The 24,954-nt window shown below is 44.4% G+C and overlaps 1 protein-coding gene across 2 annotated transcripts in view; it reads left to right on the top strand.

The window, feature by feature from the left end:
- Window positions 1-24,954, top strand: part of cux2b (cut-like homeobox 2b) — an 80,980-nt gene that overhangs the window by 15,480 nt on the left and 40,546 nt on the right. For both annotated transcript variants that reach the window (XM_026343374.1, XM_026343375.1), the window contains exons 2-3: window positions 19,014-19,124; window positions 20,905-20,952. In XM_026343374.1, coding sequence (XP_026199159.1) covers window positions 19,014-19,124; window positions 20,905-20,952 — 159 coding nt within the window. The remainder of the gene's footprint in view (window positions 1-19,013; window positions 19,125-20,904; window positions 20,953-24,954) is intronic.

Here is a 24,954-nt window from a genome sequence, read left to right as displayed (position 1 = left end):
CTGTGAATTCCCGTTTGTACATATAGCATTATGAGTCTATAGTGTTCCCCGGACTATCATGACACTGCTGGTGTTTAGCTGCGCTCATGTCCTCCAACACTGAGTCCCTATTGTCTGTTTGTCTGTTTAATATGCAAAGGCGGTCATTCGGGGAGTCATTTTGGACCAGTGTAAACGAATCGGCAACAATGATTAGCTAGTGCTGCATAGGATGTGTCCATCATTGTGTTAGTGCATTCGGAGACCATCACTCCTCCCTCAGGTCATCTTGCCACGGCTCTCTCAGCCTTTTGCAGAACTCTGAAAAACACCCAAACAGAAACCAGAGTAAATACACTCTAAGTGGAGTTACTTAATGGGAGATTTTGCATGCTTAATTGCTAGTATGGATTGAAGGTCCATTAAAAGACATCAGTGTCTTGGAGTCCAGCATACAGTTTGAATATACTTGAGATGGATTGAACCATTGACTTCCTGACTCTTCTATCTGAGACGAGTAATTAGAAACAAAGAGCGTAATAGCATTTTGGAGATGATTCGAAAGGCAAGAAATAAAACAGTTCATATCTAGACGTGTGCTGTTTCTGCTGCTGGACCTTTTTTGTTTGTTCAGTGTATGCAAGCATGCTTCAGGGTGCCACCGTAGGCGTCCTGAGGGAAATATCAGGCTTATTTATTGGAGCCTTTTTAGCCCCAGTTCAATAGCAGCAGTCTGATGGCCAGGGTACAGAGGGACTATCTGGCAGAGGAGGAGGTGGAGGAGGAGCTGGGCCTGGCGTCAGCCCCACTGACAAGCTCTTATTTACCGTCCAGATCTATGACTCATTTTATGTACCTAATCGTAAAGCATTGAGATTTATCGGAGGTAACGGGACAGTGGGGAATACCCCGGGAGACTGGCAGATTCAACTCCCCTCCACCGTGCCCCCCTAGAGTGAACTTCAAGTTCACTCTACCTGCCCAGCAGGCCAACACTTTCTGGGAAGAGACGAGTGTTGGAAACCAGATGAGGAAGTCCATATTTCTGACAGATATAGACAGCTGATGGCTCATCTAATAAAGAAGAGGGCCATAAAAATTGGACAAGCTAATGGATGACCCTGTAAGGATTAATAACAGCTTATTGGTCAGGTGCAGTGACCTCTTGCAGAACTAACAATACACTGCCCAACTGGGCTCTTGCTGCATGCAGCACAGCAGTAGATGACCATACCAATAAACAGTAGGGGGTAGGGAAATGAAATTGCTCTTGTAGTTTTTGATACTTACTGTATCTCCCTATGTTTCAGCTTCCCGAATCCTAGTTTGTGAAGCGCACTTGAATTTCGTTGGTTTATAAATAATGTATTAACTTCAGAGGGAAAAAAATCCAAAGGTTGACATCTTCACTTACCATCATTTTTTTTCTCATGTCTGCCACTCCAGTAATGGTAAAGGGTGAAAGTGAAAACAAGGAGGTATTGTAAAACTGCCTTTGTTCTGACAGGAGTACTCTCTGAGCCTGTTTTATATTCCTGCCGAAAATTAAAATTAAACTTTCATTGTTGTGCATGCTGTTTAATCCAATAACGATCTGATGTAACAAACTGCCGTAATATCTCTCAGCATACTTAATCGGAGCGGACTTAGCCCTGTCACTTTGTATTAACCTCTGCTGCAACAGGAGAAGGGCTTCACTAATCTGCCATTGTTGGGTTTGGCAGTCTGTAGCTAGTGCAAAACAGATTTGGCAGTCAGTGCGAAAGTAAAGGCTTTATAATGACAGCAGGGCATCTCTGCTATTTGAGCTAATAATGTCAAAATCTAATAGTGCTGTGTCCCTCTGAATTAGATGGGAGGAGGTGAATGGGTGGGAATAGTGTCGGTGTGGTCATTGACACACGGTTTGTCTTGTACTGTACTAAAAATGTATAGTTGTGTAGAACCTGTACCATCCTGCCATCTGACATTGTAGTTCGCATGTTCACAGGATATTAAGTTCGCCAGGAAGCATCTGAGCGAGGGACCTAAAGGATCTCGACTAACAGAGTGACCTCACGCTGCTCAGCAAAGCAGTATCTGCAGCGTCATCAAAGCACTTGACTCCTGTGTCCCCCCCCACCCCCACGTCCCCTGAACACAGCCCTGTAACTTAAAACAAAAAAGCCAATTGGTTGCTCTCTCAGCCTCCCTCATCCGCTCATCCCCTGTGCTGTGGATGAGGTCTCAGCCCGGGAGATAAAATAGCTGTTATTTCTCATGTGCTATGCCATTTTGTCAGTTTGACTGTTCCACTTATTCAGTGTTTTTTGACTTGCTGAGCTTGAGGGGATGTGAGTGCCATTTCGCAGCCAGATCTGAGTTGTGTTGATTGAATTAGACAAAGTCGGAAGATAATTAAGAACCGCAAGGCGCTGCAAAACTGTCTGCTTCCAAACTGGTGAAAATCAGACGCTGCCACATCAATGAGCTAGCTGGCTCTGCTTGATGTCAGTGGTGGGTTATATCAGTTGACACCCTTACCTCCCAGTACTGGAGCCAGTTTCCTCCTTTCCCTTTAATGTTTCTCCAAATATGATTAATCACAAGCCGTAAAACCTTGCTTCTGACAGTGCACCTCGTTTGCACAGCTTTGTTTGTTTCTTTCACGGTAGTAATATGATCCTCAGCTGCCAAGTGTAGTTTATGGCATAAACACAACCCCTAAGAGGTGTGTCTGGGAGTCAAATGGGGATCATAGCTTTACCCACAGCCTCTCTCATACTTGACATTTTGATTAGTAAGTGTACTACTGTTTTTGCATTTATAATTCTCTATATTTTATGCAGATTTCCTCGCTTGACCTGCTGTTATTCTGAAGTATATAGCATTTATTGCAATAATTACATGTTTCAATCTTAATCTAAAAGCCGTAATAGATTTGTGTGTGCATATGTTCATCATAGTCTGATCTGAACTGTATTTATTTCCCTTCCTACTACACCCAAAAGATCTCAAAGATCTTAACTCACTTCGAACTACCTTCAAAAGGTAAAGCATAGTGACCAGCTGCTACTTTTTCCATACAGTCCAACATTTAATGAAGTGTTGTTGTTTGTTCGTTTGTTTTGTTTTTTGGAGACACTATACATTTTCCTGAAAGTCATTCATGAAAAGCGAGAGAAGGATGGGTCACACAGTCTGAAAATGTGCTGGCACCTCATGCTCATTCAGGCACTTCTCAGCCTTTCTCTTTCTATTTCACCCATTTTATTTCTCACCCTATTTTATGGATGTTGGCCATGTTGCTGCTTCTCTCTCTTTTCCATTGCTGGGTAGGTAATGTAGCTGTGAGGTTAATGTTGAGGATCGTATAGCTCAGGCACAATAAAATTGACACCGTGAGACCTAGAGAGGTATGTTTGTGGTAGCGCCTAGCTATGTGTCTGCCTTTTGTGTTTGTGTGAGGCTGAACCTGAAAAAGAGATGAGGCTGTTCGGAGGCTCCCCCAAAGGGGCTAGATTGTAGGCTAGGAGGGTGGGAGCGTAGTGGAACATGGGGTGTCAAAGGCTAATTTTCAAAGCCACTCACGGGCGCTCATCTCTCACTGTGAAGTGGCAAGCGTGGCAAGTGGCTTGCACGTTGTCATGGATACTAAAGCATGGGACCCCAGAGATGGGGAGCGGGGGACGAATGGCTGCCCTGTCTATAGGATTCCTGTCAGCTCTTGCCTGATAGATGGCATTGACGGATCATTTGTCATACTGTAATTGTTCTCAGCAAACACAGAATACCCACTAGTATAAACAGTAGTGTGCCACTGGGCTAATAAAGCGGGAAAATGGAAAGGGATTCGCTGATCCACTGCCTCTTTCACTTAAAGAGACAATGGCTCTGTTGTCCAAGGCAAGGCGGCCTGATTAGAGCTGTGAGGGCTGAGAAAAAGCCCGGCTGAGAGAATAAAACAAGGCAATCATAAAGCAAACGGCAGTCACTTCTCTGTATCGATGTGGCTAGGCGGGGGTGAAGTCTGTGAGAAGTGTTGACAGCTGAGGGAACAACAGGAGTAGGTCTAGGAGTGATTCGTTTTCTTCCCCCCTCTCTATTTGGCCGGTGAAACAGTGAGGGAGAATGCTTGTCCAAGATAACAAATACAGCAAGTGTAGATGCATAGCTGGGACTAGGAGCTCTATCTGCCAGGCTCTCAGATAGCCAGGCGCCTGAGCAGGGTACAAATGACTCTGGGTACAAAGGTACTATTTGTTCACCCTTGTTTTGGTATGGGCCCTGTGTCTTTTGCTATTACTACTGGGATTGACCTAGTGCCATCTCTCTGCTTGGAATGCTCTCTGCACAGGCTTTGTCTGTGCACAGGCCCACTCAGACGTGCAGGACTGTCGAGGTACGTATGGGACATGACCTGGGATTTCCAATGTGAACAGGAATTAGCTCAGCTCCTATCCTTCTTTCATCAAACTCCTTTCATAGATACAGATTAATGGTGATGGCAGAGTGCCAGGACACCAGCTGGACACGACAGCGCAGAATTCTCACCACAATACAGTTTTAACATCAGTCATTCGTTCCTGGATGATTAGGATTTTGTCAAATTAGATTAAACCTGTCAGGTGCCCACATTATTCCTGGCTCATTTGAGCACTTCATACTTGCCCAGGGAGTGTGGTTGTCTCTTGATGCTGTTCTATAGTCCAGCTGTAAGCATTTTTATAAAGGAGGCGGCCAGTAGGTGTATAATGTGTTGACTAATGTGTGTGTTGGAGGTAGGCCTGTGTCCTGCAGCCTGCTGATGTTGTGTGTTGAAGCGAGAGGCCCTGGCACTCCTTGCAGAGCACTTCACCCCTCTGACTGTACCCTGACACACTGTGACGCCTGGAGCACTTTAGTCTGACCCGGCTGCTCACCTCCTGCCTGATGGACAGATTAAAGGACCATTAAGCATAATTACTGTTTCAGTTGGAGAGGCCAACTCATCCTGTCAGAAATGGTTACAAATTGCTGCACCTCTGCCCCCTGTACGGCTCTTAAATTCAGAATTTCATTGCATTTGTCTGCTTTCTTACTATCAACAAGTTCAGGCTTTGACAATAAAAGTAGTTTGGTGTGGAGAATTGGAAAGACAAATGTGATTAATGGAAATAAGACTTCAAATTGTGCTGAAAATGTGTTTATGTAGATGCCTGCAATAGGTATTTGAGTTCCAGATGCCTCAATCAAAGTGAGTCTGACGGCAGTGGAGAGGTAGTTGATGTGATGTGGAGTGTAGCGGTGTGAGTGTGTGGTCTGCTGCGCTGTCTGTCTGATTATGTAAAATGTAGTGAGGTGGTGTAACACTGGCTGACTGTTGCAGTGGTTTGCCAGCTCCAGAGGGCCTGTTGCCAGTTTTACATGAGAATGTGCAGCAATGCCTCGTAATGTTCTCCTTTCTGTATCCATAAGAAAACCAACACTACCGCCCTAGGGAAATTGGTCGATACCATCAACCCAGCTGGAGGCCCAGGCGGCAGACAGACTTTTCCCATTTTTACATCAACACTGATGTTTATTATGAGATCTCCCTTTACTGTAACCTGGCCCACTTGTGCGCCCTACTCTTCCTCATTTGGCCGATTATTACACCCATGGTGAGAACAAACAGTTTCCCTACTTAATAATTCACATCACTTTCATCTGATACTCAGTTACCATGGGCAATTTAGTAGTTGAATAATTTTGTGAAAAATTCATTTATTATCGCTGTGCGTTATGAATCTGGAGAGACAGAGAGTGGAGTGGTGGAGAATTTTTAAATTGCGTCTGCGGAGCGAGGGATCCAAGGGTAGGTAATGTGTTCTAATGTTCTCAGCCATATGCATTGTTTTCAGGGCTCATCGGTTTTACATCGATTCCCACTGAAGTGTTTAATTGCATCATGAATATGATCTAATTCTGTCCTTTTCACTGAAACTGGAGCACTCTCTGCAAATGATGTACGGCCTTGACAGCACCACATCAGGATGTATTTTATATGGAATGTAAATTATAGTGTTAAATTAGCCTGGAAAGATAACTAGCTGGCACGGGGGAATGGACTCAACAGTTTAATTTAGTGTCAAAAGGCCGTGAAGGGATAAATCACCTCTCTCTCCCCTCTCTACTATGCCATATTAAGCTTTAATCATTCTCCTTTTCTTGTAATATGACTTGTTTCTCACTGCTGCCTAAGGAGTTTTCGAGAACTACACTGCATTTCTCACAGCATCAGTCGACTGCCTCTAAATGCTTCATTTTGAGGATATTGAAGACACTGTTTGCCCCTTTTGCTTTTGCAGGTTCTTCCTTCTTAAAATATACTTAAGTGAATATTCCCTAGGGATCGAAAATGGCACTTGAAGCTCTGGAATTCACTTTCTCATCAGTGGCTGCATGTTTTTTTTTTTTATTGTTTTGCTTTTTTCATGGTAGCTCGGAGAAAGGACAAAGCAGGTGAAGAAGACAGAGAGAAAAAGTTTCATGGCACAGTCTGGTTATATGGAGGATTCGTCAAACAGATGAAAGCCATTAGGTTGGGCTTTAGTTTGAAAAGAAGAACCTCTCCCCATTTCCTGTCCTCAAGGCTGAAGAGTCCGTCTGAGTGGCCTTGCAATTATCCCCAGTTACTCTCCATGACCCCCGCTTTGCCTGGGAGAGCGCCCCCCCCCCTTGCTGCCTGGTCTATCTAGTAGGATTGCGTCCTTGAAGAAACCACCTGGCCAAGATCTTGGTTTTAATGTGAGAACTCACTTGGCTTTGTGTTCCCAGAGTTCTCGCTGTGAATTGACATTCATCTTAATTCACTTACCATTCACTTGGTGGGAAGAAGTTGATGGGTGCAAGATGAGAGGATCATAGAAGAGCTGGAGAAACCAGATGTGCCACCCTGTCTCGCATACCTGAGCAGCTTCATTAATGACATATGTAGATAGTAATAGTTGACCATACATAGAAGGCAACCACTCACCCCCTTCCTCTCTGAACTCGATCTACCACACTGCTGGTTTTGACAGCTTGCTGGAGAAGAGCCCTTAAATTATAAAGTGGGGCTCTAGTTGTTTTCCTTGTTGTTTTCATCTCTCAGGAGGGGATAGGGTGGGCTTGGGGAGGAATTCGTATTTTAAATGAGGTATGGGAGGTCTGGTGAGGTTTTTTTTTTTTTGAGAAAGGGGGAATTCAGTCAGACGAGAATTGCTGCGTTGGGCGTTTGAGGCAGCTGTGTGAAGTCATTTTCCGGGAGTGCAAGCGGGAGAGAGGTGCGGATTAGGCAGCGCCTCTGAGCCGGAACAAGTCTGTCTGGGAAGGGATGAAGGCTACAAACCATAGATCTAATTCCCGCTCACGCTGCTAGACAGCAGAGACACTCACACAGCCAGTGTGAATTAGGCCCATTTGCTCCCCTCAGTCTGAAGCGAGTGAACACAGGAGCAGACAGGGAGAAGTTGACAGACTCCTCACATCCTGCCCTTTCTTCTCGACTCCCTGCACTGTTTTCCAGCCCACCTCTAAAAGCTGTCTCCAGCTCGTGCTCATTTTTTATTGTTTCTTGTGCTGCAGGTCTTTATTATTGCTGACATTAACATGAACACAGTGCACAAAACAGGTTCTACTGTAATCCTTGGAGGGGTGGGGGTGGGGTGGGGTGGGCATTCCACTGGCAGTGCAGAAAATGTTTGCACCTGTGGCCCCATTGATTGCGTGCTTGAAACTCCAGTGCTCTGAAGTTCATGTCTTTTTAATGTGTGTAATGCTTTGCCTCGGGTCATGCGATTGCCCCGAGGTTAAGGATGGTTCACGAGGGCGCGTGCGGTGGTGGATTAGCCAATGTGCCGTCCTCGTTCCTCTGTCTGCCTCGCATTCACAGCTTTCCCCTCACTGCCTCCACGTGAACCAAACTAAACCAAACCTAGTGCCCTCTTGTCAGCACACATAAACCTGACCCCAGAGCTGTGCAGTCCAGGGGTGGGATCAATGTAGCTGACCCACATACGCTGTCCCATCGCCTCATTCTGATTGGACACCGTTTGCTTGTGGGTCAACCACCGTTCTGAAAAGGCAGAGGGGGAAAGATGCAACTCAGGCCTGAATTAACCTCTGAATGCTCTCCACGATGTAAATAATGATGTTCAGGGGCCTGCGGCTCTGTGCCACCTAAAGTATCTGTTTAATTCAAACATTAGTTATTAAGGCTGGTTTTTACAGCTCTTCAGGTTGTGAGGAAAATTAAGATGTGGGTGTGAGGACCCCTGTTCTCACCCCATTGTGCTTGCCTCTCCCATCACAGCCATCTGCACCCTGCGTGCCCAGTAATGAGTTGTATTACATGCTCTGTGGTGGGCATGTCTTGTGTTTGGAGGCTGCATTCAATCTTTGCGCTGTGAATGCAGGGGATGCAGGGCTCTTTGTGTGTCTTTGAGAGGCACTCAATTGAAACGGTGTGCACCGAGTGAAGCTGATGAGGAGAGAGCGAGTCCTGAGAGGAACATGTGGATGCCTGGCAGGCAGCGAAACACTGCGCTATGTTTGTGTGCACTTGTGCGTAGACATGTATCTAACAGTGTGTCTGCAAGGGCTCTGTGTGCGTCCTCTGCAGAAGGGTGGGTTTCAAGGAAGTGTGCTGCCGAGCTGGATGTGAGTTAAATTAGCCTTCGTTATTTGGTTTACTTATCCTGCATTTTCAAATGACCTGCCAAGAGATAGTGCTTATTATATGAATGAAAATCTACTCCAGTTGGCTCATTCATCACTTGAGCCTCTCATTGTGACCCTTTATAAGGACTGGAGAGGATCCTAGCTATGGGCTAAGTGATTTTTATGAGCAGCATCATGGGGCTCAGGTCTTATTCCTTTTTGTAGCAATGCATTTTCTACTTAGATGGCAACAAACTGCATTTGCACTTAAAACATATTCTGTAATCTTGTGTTATTTTACATACAAATTGCATCCCCGGCGATGCATTCATCATTGCTCATATCCAGCCCACTGCTAAATGAAAAATGTATCTGAGATGAATAATGGATCCCTCCATAGTATAATTTTGTGTTTCTTGAATATAGTGAAGAGTTCCTCCTCAGTCTTATCCTCAAAATTTTTCCCTCTCGCCTGGATGAAGTTTTAGAGGAGGGAGATATGAAGAAAAATTACAGTGGTTATTGTTTACCTGAGATTTCTTACAATATAGAGCTTCCTTGATACACATAATATGTGGAGTACAGCATCAAAGAAACACAGTACCATTGCGAATCAGTGTTGTAACTTCAGGATGCTCCACATTTGAACACCAATCAATCATGATCGTGTACCGTACCTTGTCATATCTCATATATTTAGTATGAAAAACTGTGGGTTGGGAGATGATAGGCTTTGTAGCTAGCTAGTCTACACAGGTGCTCGTGTAGTGGCAGAGTAGTGGGGTTCCTCTGGGGGCCATGGGTGGGCAGCCTTGTGTGAAACTGGGAGAATTGAGGTTGAGTAGCCAAGCCCTCTGTCTTTATCTCTAATTACACGGTAAGGCTTGGGGAGATTGGGCAGAACTATAAAGCCCCCACAGGTAGCTTAGCAGCACCCCACCTCCCCCCCAGCTGTAACACAGCAGGGTTTAAGGGTGCGAAGCAGAACTGGGTCTGGTGGATCTCTAATCCCAGCACAGACATCCTCCCCGGGGAGCCACCGGTGTTCTTTCCTCTTCACAAGCAGCTCTGTAGTCTGCCACTGTAGAGCCGCCGCTGGGGGAGAAGCACGGCGAGGCCCCGGCAGCCCACTCTGTCGTGCTCTACTTGCTCCTGTCGGTTTTTGTCGTCCCCAAAGTTTCCCAGCCTGTCCTGGGAGACATCCTGACACCAAGTTGCAGATGGGAAGCATTGGACCGTGGCAGCGGGTGTCACAATGTGGATTGGAATTCACAGTTGGGATAAAATATGAAACAAATATGTCATTATACATATGTTTTTCACAGTTTGTTCATCCAGCTGTTTCCTTGCTCACCCCCCCACCTCCCCTCACTCCCTCCTGCCTTGCCACATAAACCTGGGCAGGGTTGACTGATAATAATCCATGATTTGTCCCATTGTGCGTCATTTTTCTCTGAATGGCTCCAGTCACTTATAAGCATTATTCTCTGTAGCTGTCACTTCATTGTGCAGGATCACTCTGTATTCTGAAATGTATTGTTTACACTTTGTTGTTTTGATGATATGAGGCAACGCTATCAAAAGAGAGCACAGAACATACTTCACTACAAATGAAGAAGGCAGAATTATTCCCAGTCAGTTAAGTGTCCTTTGATTCCTTTGCAAGTTTAATCTGCAGAAATCGATAAAAGGATGCATGTTGGGCTTGGGAGTCAACAGCAGCAGTGTTTGATGGGTAAGCGGACAACCAAATGGATGATGTTGGGGAGCATTCATCTTTCTCTAGGCAAATTGGGCCGCTAGGTCCCGACTAATTGATTGATTGCATGACTTGCTGATACAATCAAAGCCTGGCCTGATTTATGGCGATAAATCGATTGATTAATAAGGTTTTCTGTGCTGGGGTTGGTCCGTGATGGTGGTGAGAAGTGTGTGTGGGGAGGAGACACCTTCAAGTCACACATCCGTCTTGCAGCCGTCAGCCTTGTTGGTTTAGTGTGGTAATAAGAAAGGCCTGGATCTCCCAGCTGACATTTACAAAGAGCTGGCTGGCTGTGACCCGCTCCTTAGATTAACCTCCACTTGTTCTCATAAGCACCACTGATATTAAAAGATGGGGAGCAGCCGCAGCCGGGGAAAAAAATGAAGTGTGACTTTTCTCAGTTCACCGTTTGCATACATCATTAGGGGGTGAACAACAAAAATCAATTGCAAATTCCAGAATAAATAAAAACAAATATCTTGAGCAGCGTAATGTGAGGGCCTCTTGTTGACTCTTTCCAGATTACATTTAGCCGGGTGTTTAAATGCTGATTTACAACAAGATGGAGTCCATTCCCTGCACTCGCCTGCCTGTCTGCCTGCCTGTTCAGAATATGAAATGGAAGTTAAACACTGTGAATCTCCAGTGTGAGGGAGGAGGGCTCTGGACGTGTGGGCAGTGTAGCATCAAATAGATTGTGTTTCCTCCCGTGTAAACGCCTAATGTGTGCCGAGTGCTCTGACACAGATGAATGTAAGGAATTTGCTGTAAAGACTTTACGGCCCTTTTGAGAGACATGGCTGGAAACCGGTAGCATGGAACCTGCTCCACCCCCCCCCACACTCCCAAACACACGTCTGCACACATGCACGCACACACACGTTTTGCACAAGTGCTTACACATGCACACATGTCAAGGCACACGGCCCTCCAAGGAGAGCAGCTACATCAAACCGTTAAGGCTGGTGTGGACATCAGGGATACTTTTTATTTGCTTTGGGTCAGAAATGGCGGCCCTGATGATGTGATGAGAATCATCTCACAGTCCCGCTCCACACTCCGTGCTATGTTATGACAGAAAATAATCCTGGTGATTCTCCTGACCAGGCTCATCATTTAATATATGAGAGCTACCTTCTGCTGCAGAACAGGGCAAATTATAAAATGATTCATGTATAAACTGCCCTTTCAAGTGTCTGCTCCCATTCTGCGGCAACAGAAGTTGTCTGCCAGATCTTCAAGCCTTTGTGACGCCGCTCAAAGCTCTCAGCTGCTTGTTGTCAGCACCGGTTTTATTCCCACTCTCACCGCTCTATTTAGATTCATTTATTTTTGGTTCAAATGCTGTAAAATGAAAGTGCGATGGAGAGAAGGAGGGTAAAGGAGAAATCCCTCTCTCTCAGACAGGTGGCCCCGGTTTATGTCGCCAGGCCCCAGGGGCCCCGCTAACTGAGTCTGAGCGAGAGGAGGGACCCGTCTCTCAGCGCTACACAGGTGGTGTGAAACGCAGCCCTCTCTCCACACCTGAAATATTCAGATTCTTCCAGCGGCGTTGCTTTGATCTTGCTGCAATCGACAAGGGAAAACGGGGAGAGTAGGGGGGGAGAAAACAACAAAAACAAGAGGAAGAGCAGCACACCTGAGAGCGAACAGATTGACATTTCTTAAGAGAGAATAAACAATTGCAGGTTAGCTGTGTTGCAGTGGCTGCAGCTCGTCATTTCAGGTGAAAGTGGGCCATTGTGCTGATGGCTGCATCAGTAGAGCCTTCCTCCTCTCCCACTAACTGACCTCAATGGTGAAGTTTCACAGAAACGAGTCCCTCACAGTGTTCTCCTCTTTTCCCACTTTGAAAGAAACAGAAAAACAAACCTTGCCCCCAATTTTTTCACTCATGTTGCAAACTGTCACTGATCTATTTTTTTATGCGTCCCCTCTCAAAAAAAGTTCAACTTTGAGTTTGGAGCACTGGTTGTTTCTTGTGATCTTGGCTATTGTGTGTCGCCCCTGTTGCGCCTCCTCATTCACGTCTCCATTTGAGCCGATCATTTGTCCAACTGAGGTTATCATGTCTTCTCTCAGGTTTCAACCCACTAGTCTGCTAATGAATCATAGGACTGTGTAATTAGTCACCGTGCATGTACCACACAATGACAATAGACACCCTGATTGTAACCACAGAGTTTGAAAGGAGCAGAACAATGGCTGGCCTTAATGATGATAAATAAGGTGTAGTAATTGGTCTTCGTTTGGAGCATTCAGTCATAGATTGTAATTTGAAGTTCCTAATTGGAGGACATTTAAAGTTATTCATTTGATTCAGAGTGGATCCAGGGTTGCTTGAAAGGGCTGTAATAAGATGTTTTCGTGATACCTCTTGATACTATTTTGAATAAGACTTGACAATAAATGGAATTAAAGCCTCCCTGATCGTACCAAGATGTGTTACCAGTATATCAATGAGAAATAAGAAATGTGTGCAATTGCGTGCATGGGTGTCCAAGTGTGCATGTTGGAATTAAAGAGAGAGAAGTGTTGACAAGTAGGCTGTGCTCTGGTGCATCAGGCGCCAAAAACTCTCTAAATGAAGCAGGGTATGACGAATAATGGCTGACACCAGTCACACCTTTTGCTGATGGTTGTAACGCTCACACGCTTCTCCTTCCTTTTGTAAGATTTAGCATGCTGTTTGAAGACAGCCTGACTGACTGGGGATTAATTATTTTGGATGATTTATCAGACTTACCAGTCCAGAGTTTAGAGAGGTGTCAAAATGAAATGTGATTTTCCTCGTTGGTAAGTCCTCACGATCTATACACTACCTACATATTTCTGCACAGTGCAGCCAGTGTTGATGCTGCTGCAGAGTGGGCAGTTGCAGAATGTGAAAGTAACCTGTAGGGCAGCAGATTTCACAGTGGGGTCTCACAAGGGGTCATGAGACAATTAAGAAAAAACCTGGGAAGCAGAAAAAACATCTGCTATTTGAGATTATATGTTCTAAACATTATTTGATTTTGATATTATTATGAGATAATAATACATCCCCAAGTCCCGAAAAATGATTCAATTAACCACTTTTTGGATGAACAGATCGTGATCCACATGGTAAGCATGTGCAGCCACTGACAATGAGTTGCAGGTAGGCATTACATAATAGTGGAGAGAAGGAATAACGGAGTAGTTGGTTAGATTTGTTTAAAGCATGAGCTTAGCAGTCAATGCATGTTTGTAAGCTTTAGAGATGCTATTAGATGACCGTGTCAAAAACCACCGTCTTAGTGCGTTGTTTAACTTAAAGATTTGGTACGTTTGCTATTTGGCTCCCCCTGCCGTTGCTCAGAATAGGTATTAATGATAGCATGTTGCTGTTTTGAGATGTGAAATGACTGTTTTTTTCGGGGTGAAAATTGTCTAAGCATGCATATTTACTTGAAGACGTATCTTTGTGACAATGCCGCTAACTTTTCTTTGTTGGTAGCGTGCACATTACATCAGACAGAACTGAGGCTTTCGCTGCCAGTGTTGAATCAAAGTTTCTTCTGGCAGAGAACTACAGCTAACTGCTGTAGCTGTAGTTTTGTGTGATCTGGTTCTGAAAATCATTATGCAGTTGTCATAAAAAGTCTCTGAGGCAGGATTCTTGTTTCATAGTTCAGTTACAGATTCACCCTGTTAAAAGTCATCGTACGATCTGGTAGCAGTGTGATAATAAGAGTAAAATACTTTAACTTTAAACACACAAAACCATGGTATTTCCGAAGTTTTGTAGTTTTGTTGGGGGAAACGCCACTCATCTGGGATTTGCAGTAGGCAGGCTAAAACAAACTCCCAGAGTTGTATTCAGACAATGTAAGACTTGACCGAGGTGTAGAATGGTCTGACAGCAGCGTGGTGGTGTGAACTGGAGCAGCTCTAACTACGCTGATGGAAAGTGAGGGAGCAGCAGTTGGTGGGAAACAGATGGAAGATGATGCCAGGTGATAGCAGCCCCCCAGTGCTTCCCTGTCAGAGGCCGCGTGCTCAGCTCACGTTCCCAGCACCGGGTCACGGTGGTCAAAGGCTCTTCCCACCTGACACTCCAGTCCAGCACAAACAAACTTCCACAGACACACACAGTTTTGCTGTTCTGCCCTTAAATGATGCTCAGCCTAAGGCAGCGTGATAAGAGTTCATTTTGGATCTTTTATATGGACAGACGCCAATGTGCGCTCTTCCACTCACTGCTTCATACCCCCTCCAAACTGCCTCCTCCTCCCTCTCTACCGTGGAGAGGGGGGTGCCAGTAATAATGTTGAGGCCAGACTAGACTGCAGTGATTGGGGCCATTGATTGTGGTGATTTGATTTATTGATCAGTCCCCTCTCTCAAATGTGGCGTCTGAGATGCGGGGCTAATCTAAGGCAGCTATGAACAATCTCGTGCCTCACAGAGAATGCAAGGCGATAAGGAATGTATGAAAGGAAACTAGACTTATCTTAATCACACACTGGTCCCTGCTCCGCCTTACTGCAGCCCCCGTGCACGGACATCAGCGCACATGTGTGTCTGTGCATGCACGTATGCCCGCCTGCTCTTTTGTGCGAGACCTTGCGAGCAAGTGCGTGTGTGCGTGTGTGTGTGTGTTTTTGCGTCGGTGTGCGTATGCAGTGGGGGTTGTGAGGCAGTACAGTCACCAGGCAGAACAGAGTGGATCTATAAATTGATGGAATTCAAAGCCTCCAGCATCGATTACCATTATAACAAACAGCAGCACACAGAATGTCTGATTATTTTTAGACAAAGATTCTGTGCTCTCAGCAGCAATTCTGCTGATGCTGTCACACTTTCAGACATCTGCCTATGATTGCAATTAGATGGGATACAAAAAGAAAAATAATACCCCATCTGCATTTTTTCCTCTCTCCTCCTCCTCCCTATTTTTTCCGCTTTAATTTGTGCTGTCCAAGCCCAGTGCACACAATAGTGATTTTGACTCACTCTACCTCATTGCAGTACCTGGGTAGTTTTTTTTCCCCAGTTGTCAACATTTTCCACCATGGGTTGTCTTTGTGAAAGGCCAGAAAATAGCTTACCACTACAGATGTAATCAAGACGAGCTAGGTTTAATGAATCAATGTCAAATCTACTCCAACACAATACATTAGTGAGCTCTGCATTTTACCTAAAACATTCACTGTTGCACAGTTACACTACATCTGCCCTGATTTGATTTCAAAAGCATTTTTTGTTCTGCAATTCTTCGATTGATTTGATGAATGAATGAATGAATTAATCCTTCGATTGATTTGAGGCGTTTTATCCTCTATTTCACCCTCTGCCATCACAGACCTGTTTCTGTGTATTTACAGATGTGTTGCCACAGCTTGCCCACTTAGGCCCTCCATCACAGGGCAGCCATATTTACATTTGTTATCTGAAGAACATGCAAGCTGCTGTGATGAAGCTTATTTTTTCTTTGTGTGTTCAGAATTTTATTGAGCTTCAGGGTCCATTTACTGACTGCCCATAGGCTTCAGGTGTATCTTGTTAAAGCCATTGTCTTGCTATTGTGGTCTTTTGTTTTTGAGATGTCACCAAGATTACTTTCCCCTTGCAATTAACTTGAGCATGCTAGGACTGGTTCCATGTTTAAAATGCTCCTTTCCTGCCCCTCCAGCCCCAGTGACAGCTCCACCCTCCCTAGGGGAAGCTCATCAATTATGGCTGGATGTTTGACTGGCAGAGGCTTAATGACAGGAGCTCTGTATTGACCCGACTGCCACACACTGAAAATTTGGTCCCAATCGTCCTTTTCAAAACCTGTCAAATGATTACTGAGAAACTCATCTTTGCACAGCTAGTTGAACTCTCCTTTCCCCCTTTTTGAGTGTTCACGACATCAGAAGAATCTGCATGTTCATGCAAATGATTTCATGACGGATGAAGCTCAACATAATCGGGGGAGACAAATGAATTTTATCACTGATCTCAAAGGTGCCCTGGTTGTAGGTTGAAATGGATCACATCTGATTAGGAAGCAGAGGGAAAATCTTCTTTAGTATCTTTTGTCTCCTGACACCGTATTGCAGAACACTACATTGTGAGTTCCTTCCATCATCAATCTGGGCAAGACAACCAAAGTAGCAGTCTGTTATGCTTCACATCGTTCCAGAAAGACAGAGAGTAGGTTTCATGTGCTGGGCTGTTGCCCAGGCTTCCCTCCCTCATAATGGTCTAGGAACTGTGGGGGTGCTTTCAAAATAACCATGGCATTATGATTGCACTGTTTGGCTTGCATACAGCATGAGTATTTGCCATTCTCATCAGCTGAGCAGCAATAAAAACTGAATCCCGCGCTACGCCGAGGACACTGAAGCACTGGTGGACTCAGAATCACCACACTGTTATATCTTAAGTACTTATAAAATCCACTCAAAGTCACTTCTAGAGGAATTTTTCTCTTGGCAAGATTAGCCGGTCTGGGGCCATTTGAATCTAGTGGAGGTTGGCCGGCTTCTGAAAGCCCACTCTCTAATCTCCAGGAAGGCTCATCCTAGATGGACTCTAAGGACTAACAGGAATTTATAAAGTCCTGTCGCCTTATCCTTTACAGCCATGGCCTTTTTCAGTGACAGTATGATTTACTAGGAGAGACACATTTCCCGCTAAAGGAATATATCCTGAATATTCAAATACTTTTATGTGTAGAACTTGTGATTTTTAAAGAAGAGGATCAGTGGTGGCAACCAGATATTTAGGAATACATTTCCTGTCTTGAAGAAAAAGAAAGGAACACAGTGTGTTGAACTTGAACTTGATTTTAATAACCAGATACACACTAGTGTTGGTAGATGGCTATATTTTATCCAAAGCAAATTGCCTCTCATACACCCATTCACATGTACTCATACACCCATAGCAGCAAGCTGTCCTGCATAATATTGACGTGAACTTGCTGAGGTGTTACCTAAGGATGATGTGAAAACACTGGTCAGAGAGAAGCATCACAACCACTCATCGCCTTTGTCCAACCACAGCCTGTTCTCAAACAGAATTTCTCTCCTTGCTGTTACAAACAGCCACATGTTGAGGAAACAAGACCGGCATTCCTCCATTGTCATTAGCTTTTGAAATGATGTCTTGGCAGTTTCATGTGGTGTCACTCTGGCAGCCTGCTCCATTGAAGTACCTGGTACCAAAACCTACTAAAGTAGATTTGAGGTGAGAATGATTTTAGTTGTTTACATGGCATTTGTTAATCCATTGTTGGTGGAATGTATTACTAAATCTTGTAAGCAGCTCACTGTAACGAGAAACCATTAAGGTAATAAAAGCAAATGCCTCACTCATGGACACTTTGTCCCAGCGTCTCAGCTCACAGCTGTGCATCTCACGCCAGACTGTGCACACAGTTCTACTTTAGCCACTTTTTGACTCATCAATCCAGGGACTTGAACCAGCAGCCCTTCAATTAATTTCTATTATTTCTCTGACCGACGGGCTGCCACCATCCCACGAGGCCACCACTGCTGAAGTTTCACCCTTCCATTTTCTCTTTTTTTTTTTCTGTGTGTGATGATTTATTAAATTGGCTCTAAGTAAGACTGCAGATTAATTAAAACACAGTCAATTTAATTTCCCAGCGTCATATAGAAATTTGCAGTGGTAATTGAATCCCCTACTCCACTTTTTTTTTTGTTGTAACCCAGCAGTTGAAGATTCACAGTCAAAACGAAGAGGAGGTGAATGTACAGCTGTCTGTTCCAGCACTGCTCAGTACAGGAGAGCAGAGTTAGAATCTGTTTTCTTTTTTTTTTTCCTGTTTGCTGAAAGAGCCGGGAATTGGATGACTGATCGATAATATCGGATTTGTGGATGGCATGTGGTGCAGCTGAGTCCAGCATGAATGCAAGGTTCTGATGAAGGGCCTGCTACACAGACAGCTTTGAATAGTGGATCAGACATGTTGCCGGGGTGGAGCTCTTATTTTGTGTAACGTAGACATGTTAACCACGAATGTGTGGAGACATTAATGGAATAGCCATCAGGACTGTTGTTTTAGCTAAAGGGTAATTTGGTTAAAGTATGGAGGCTGTTGTGATGTATTGAATATCTGTGCAGGATCAATATAAAGATTGATGCAGTTGGGTGAGAGACGGAAAAGAGGCTGAAACTAGATCTGACCTGTGGTAATTACGAGAGCAAGTGAGGTGCTTGTATGTTTGAATCTGGTTTTGGAAGCTCTGTTTGTTTGTAAGAGTGTTTGTCAGGTTAATGGGCCTCTACACGTGTCCCTACTCCCCCACCCTCCCATCTCTCGCTCTTTCTACCCCCTCCCTCTCGCTCCACTCCCTCACTGGCGCTCTATAGCCGTTGCAAGCGTATTGATTATTTCAAATACTGATTATCTAAAAGGCCTTCTGCTACTGTAGGCATTGGATTTATTTTGGCTTAATTATTTATGGGCCAGGGCTAGCTGTAAGTATTACTGCTGTGAGATCATGAAGGATTACATTGTTAATATTCAGCAGTGTATTTTTATTTATGTACACTCTAAGCTTTACTGGATGAGCGTTGGCAGGCTCCCTAAAGTGCCGTCTCTCTCCACTCTCTTCCTCTCACCGTTTCTCTCTCTTCTGTGTGTTCGTAGAGGGAGCTAAACTCTGTAGCGTCTGAGCTGGCGGGTCGACAAGAGGAGAGCGAACATTCCCACAAGCACCTGGTAGAGCTGAGCAGGGAGTTCAAGAGAAATGTCCCTGAGGTGAGTCTAGCACCCCCCCCCCCCCCCCCCCCCCCCATTCTCTTAACTCTGCCGTTTTGCTCATCTTCACTTCAGCAGGTACTGACTGTCTGCTTTCGCTGCTGCTGCTCAAGCCCCCGCATGTACCTTTTATACAGAGAATTATTTATTTCTTTCGTAAAAATCTGCATTAGTATATTTATTAACAGTGCCGAACGCTCAAAGAACAAGAAGTCAGGTTTTAACCCCCACCCTCCTTTTTGCAGTAGCTCAGTTAATATTTAAATACTGAGGCCTTGCAGTAATGTTAGCCTCTGGCTGGCTGTGTTGAGAGGCCAGGAGGCTCATTTACAAAAAACACACCTTTGGCACTTACTTTCAACTGCAAAGAAGAAGCACTAACTTATTAAAAAAAGAAATAGGTCATCTTGGTGTCAGAATTGGCAGCTGATATTGACTTTCTCCAAATTTCTGAACAGGTGTCTCGCCAAACCCGTAAGGAACAGAACTCTGACTAAACATAATCTGATGAATACTAACGAGACCCACCAACCCTCCAACATGAATCTAACCAACACACTTTTGTTTTATTTGAAGAGGTGGGCAAAGAATCAAAGAAGACTTCAAAGATAAATTTACATTTGTCAAATCAAAACAGTGATCACACACCTATGTGTTCAGTGAAGGAGTTTAAATGACTTTATTTTTGTTAATGGACAGTTCACAATTCACATATTGGAATCACTTTATGCACACATGCCGGTATGAACAGGAAGGAGCATTACCTTTACCTGCACACATAGGCACATGAATATTTTAAAGCAGAAAAAGTGCGCCTTTAATGCAACCTACAATCAACCTACAACAGGGCACCTATGGAGGAGTCACAAGAAAATCAATGTAGAAGATATGGGAATAATGCAGCTAGAGCAGGACTCAACACTGAAGTTTGTGCTAAACTTAGAAGTTCTTTTACTAGCTGCATCTGCCACAACTTCTTTTTTTCCTTGACTCTTAATACGGTGCAGCAGTGGTAATACTAATAATAAAACAGTGTGCTGAGTTTACGTCAGTCTTCAATACACACTACAATTTTAAATTCTACAGTATATTGGCAGTTTTATGTTTTTAGTTATTTTTTGTTTTTTTCTGCCTTATGTTTAAAATGAGCCAAGACTTCATTCCACCTTACTTTTGTAAGGTAAAATGGCAATTAACGTATGAAGCTGAGTACATGAAAAGCTACAGTTACTTTTATTCTATCATCTTGTTTGAAATGATCGCCCATTAACATCCGGGCTGAAGTCAAAGAGAATATTTTTAAATTTTATAAATGAGCCCTGCGGCCATTTGCTGTGGCTATGCTGCCTGCCTATCTCAGCCTGAGTATGTAGTGTAGTGCTGTAATCTTGTCAGTATAATACAGGCGTTTAAGACAGGATCAGGCTGTCACCACTGGCAGCACAATCCCCTTACCTGAGGCTGTGGGAGCTCGCACAAGTCTGGATCTCTGAGCTCTAACGCAAGCTACTGGAAAGCCCCACTTTTCAAACATGCCCACTCAAACCCTTTAGGTTTAACCACTAATACCCACACCCCAGAACAACATACCTCACTCACTCACACACAGTTGCAGTGTAAGAAGAGCTATGGAGTGAATCCATTAACATTAAAGATTTTCAGTCCTCTTTCTTATGGAGCTGTTTGTGCCTCTCTGGGGCCGGTCTGATTCCTAAACAGGTGGAGCATCTGCAAAATGAAAAATGCTGAGACACACGTTTCTTTTTTTTTCTGTACATAGGAAGTCCGGGAGATGGTGGCACCTGTTCTCAAGAGTTTTCAAGCCCAGGTGAGTCACGTGCCTTTTGCATTTTACTGATGCCTTTTACTTTACAGATGCATCCAAACCTAGAAAGTCTGGGAACTGCTTAGTAGTTGTAGCATTTGTATTGATGCCTTCCACATTATAATTTACTGAAACAGGAGACACCCCTTATGGATACTATAAGCACATTGACCGCCGCAGATCGCCATGCTCCCAGAATGAATTATTTGAAAGACAGTGCGAGGAATCCATGGCGTACTTTTCATGTTGCTGCTCATCTGGTGCTTATTGACTGATGGCTTTTCTGTCAAAGTGAAGTAGCATCTATCTGCCATTAGATGATCAGATATCTGGCTTCTCATATTTTCTTGGCTGAGACAAGCCCTCATTTCCTGTTGTGATGGTGCATTCAGCGTGCCCCCTCTGACGTCGCCATATTGAAAAAGTCATCTGATACCTACCAAGACTCTGCTCCAGCCATTAAACCAAGGTCATAAATCACATTTGTGAGCTGCGTTATGGTCCGCAAAGCAGAGCCTTATGGAAATGATACCACAAATATGTTTCCAGTCTCGCTCTCTCCCTCTAAACTCCCCGCTCAACGCTAACCTGAAAGCCCTATCATCGGTAAACATGAGAACACTCAGCATGGATTGTTCAGTCCTCTTGGAAGTGATTATTGGCAGCTTCTTTTTAATGCTTTATAACTGACTATGCCCAAGCAACTGTACTCGCTGGCAGGAGCTATCACATTCAATACTACACTCGGCAATACTCTGCGGTTGATTTGTGTGCTAATTCAATTACTCCAACTGAAAAGTCGCACGAATATCAGAAGCACCCTTCCATATCTTTATTGTACAAACAGGAACCCACAGGATTAATTTAAGCACCATTGATGTCTGACAACTGGGAGTCTAGAGATGTTTCATAGTAGATAAAATAGATGGCTGATAATGAGCGATGATTTTTTTTTCCTTGTTAGCTGCAGGCCTCTCTGGGTACCTCTTGGTCTCTCTTGTGTAACTTCTACAAGCGTATGTTCTGCTCATTGATAAGTAAGCCAGCTTGCTGCGGAAAAAGCCTTGGCTATTTTTTGATCACGAGGTACAGCGAGCAACTTGGCACGCCATAATAATATAATCCTCCGGTGTTTTCTGATACACTTTGACCTTATTGGTAATGTCAAACAGCTTGCGGAGGCTTGTGAACTTTACCCAGCGGTAGTCTGTGTGACCTCAGTGTAAGCTGTGGGACCTCGACCTGCTGCTGCAGGGTGGTGGGTGGGGGGTGAAGGGGGCAGACTGTGCGCAGAAAGTGTAGTTGGATGTGCTTGTTTGTCTGTGTGATTTGGGATACAGTAAAGCTCCCCTGCAGCTGCACTGTACAGGTGAAGACGGTAGAACAGCCCTGTGTGTGTGTGTGTGTGTGTGTGTGTGTGTGAGGATGCATAAATGTGAGAAAGAACTGGGTCCTTGCTTCCACCACAACCAACACCACGTCCCTCCCCTCCCAGTTCGCAGACCCAGAGGAGTGCCTCATGGTATTTGGACCCTCATCATGACACTTCTAAAGGAGAAGTCGGCTCCTTTGAAGTGTTTGCGACATGACAGGTTCTCTTTCTTTTCTTTTTCATTTCAATGTTCCCCACCCACTTTCTCTCTCTTCTCCCATCCAATCTCGCCTTCTAATTATCGCTAACCAGACGACTGATTAGAAACACGTTGCCGACCTAGTTTTCCTGCAGAGCTGGAGGAGGAGAAAGGGTTAATCCCAGAGCTAGTGGCTGTCATTGGTCGCTTCCCTCCTTCTTCTCCTCTTTTTCGTTCTGCTCTCCTCTTTCTTTCCCTGGAAGTTTGCTAATGAGGTCCCGTCAGAGCTGAGGAGAGGTGTTAATTTGGCCTTGTGAAGTAGGAAGGAGATTAAGGACAGTGAGGAGCTGAGTTTACGGCTTAAAATACACCGCTGTCCTTATTAATCCACAGGGCCCTGGGAGACCGGCGTTTTTGGGTTTATAATGAACACTGTCTTATAATGAAGGTAATTTTAATAAAAATTTACGGCAAAGAAGAGAAGACTGTACATGTCTCCACGGTCTCGGGCACACCTTTGGGGCTGAATGATATGACAGTTATTTCTCAAGTAACCGATCACTGGAGACGAGGGCCTGCTGGACCACACTGTTCACACAACTTTCACACAAGCTCTCGCTGCCATCTGAACATACAAGAAAGCAGTCTTCACCAAGTCTCACCAAGACTATGTGGGCTTCTCTATGCAATTTACACCTCCCTCTCACTTTGGAGTGTAAACTCCCCTCAGGATAAACCTTTGTGAGGCGGAAAAAAAAGAACAGTGACAGATTTCTTGTGCGTGTGTGTGTGTTTTTTTTTTTTCTTCTTCCTCTTTCTACAGGAGAGGCAGATTCCTCTTCACATCCGGCCTGTACCAATCTGAATATCAGGCACAAATTAACCAGTCATTCTATTTTTCTCCTCTCCTCTTGATGTCTTTTGGTGCTCTCAGAAAAAGAAAACAGCAGTATGGGTCCCTAATTACTGAAACTTGCTTTACAATGATAATCCGTGGAGTAATTTAGCGTGCACAATGAGAGTTGTGGTGCTTGCGCAGATGGAGATTCTGATAAATAGTTTGTAACGTGTAATTAGCAGCTCTGCCGGTTACATACCATTAACCCCTCAAGCTCAGGAATCGTTATTGGCCCTCATTATCAAGCAGCAAGGTACGATCGAGCTGACTAGACATCAAAAACATCAAACAGCTATTAAAGCGCTGCAAAGTGGGGGCCGGTGGACACCTGTTTATGAGTCTAACTGTGCCATTTCTTCCCCTGAGGTTGGGAAGTGATGATGTTGGTGAAGACAATGTTTTTATGTATGTTGTTGTTGTTGTTGCTTGTTTTATACTGGGGCACGGGAGGTATTTTGACTGTAAGGCAGCTTTTCAACTCCGTGAACTCCATGAATAAAGAGATCTCAAAATGGCTGCTGTGTTTTACCTATACAGATGCCAGGAGAGGTCATTCAAAAGCTATTTTAGTGACGTTATGCTATTATGATTTCTTTGCTGATCATGTAACCGTTCTGTGTTTTCCATACTCTGCCTTATCAGTCAGTATGTTGGAGAGTGATGGGAGGAATAAGTGCTAATGTGCAACAAAAGCCACATTAACAATTGTTTCAATTTTCATATCCATTTACATCATCTATCACAAACATCTGCAGCTGTGTTTTCAGCCCAAATCCAATTGTGTGAAGCATCTTGCCAACGATTTAACCAGAGTCGTGGAGTAATAGAGCAGAGCGTTTCAGTGTTGGCGCAGACCTTGCCCAGTGAGTCTTGCCCTCAACTCGGCCGCCATGCAGCGAGGTAGACAAACACCGTCTTTGATCATCAATCGAGAGACCACCAGCTCTTCCTCCTTTTGATTAATTCCTGAAGGAAATGATAATTTCTCTTGAATGTATGAATATGTTATGAATAGTGGAATGAATCAAAAGAGTAAAGGATGATAATTAATTACAGTGCTGTGATAAAAGGCTGTGGGTGTTATGACGCAAGCTTCCTCCGTGTCATTATGAGAGGCGCCGTAATTACCTTTCTGCACGAGCCAGCGCTCCTGGCGCTGCTGGCGGTGAGAGTGCTGCTCACTGAGTGAGTCTAACGGTCATAAAGCTTTTCCCTGCCTAATTGTCTGAGGGGCTCTATGGCACTTTCATAGATGAGGGACTGCGCAGTTAGGAAAAATGCTTGGTGACGCTACAGCTTTTCCAGCTCAATGAAGACAGATCTTCATCATGGGCTAAACCTTGCAGTTATTAGGTACAGATTGCTTGAGTGGATGGCTAACTTGGGAAGGTGGGGAAGCCACAGTCTGATACAAAGCTGCTCCTAGGCTACATAATGCTTAAAAGTAAACTAGCGTGGGTGTCAGGGTATATTGTACATTACAGGTCTATATTGCTGTGTCAATAAACAGATCCTTGCCTTACAGATGCCTCTAAA

This window comes from Anabas testudineus, chromosome 9, assembly GCF_900324465.2.
Source record: "Anabas testudineus chromosome 9, fAnaTes1.2, whole genome shotgun sequence".
Lineage (NCBI taxonomy): Eukaryota > Metazoa > Chordata > Actinopteri > Anabantiformes > Anabantidae > Anabas > Anabas testudineus.
Note: the sequence above shows the minus strand (reverse complement) of the source record. Positions and strands in the feature narration are given on the sequence as shown.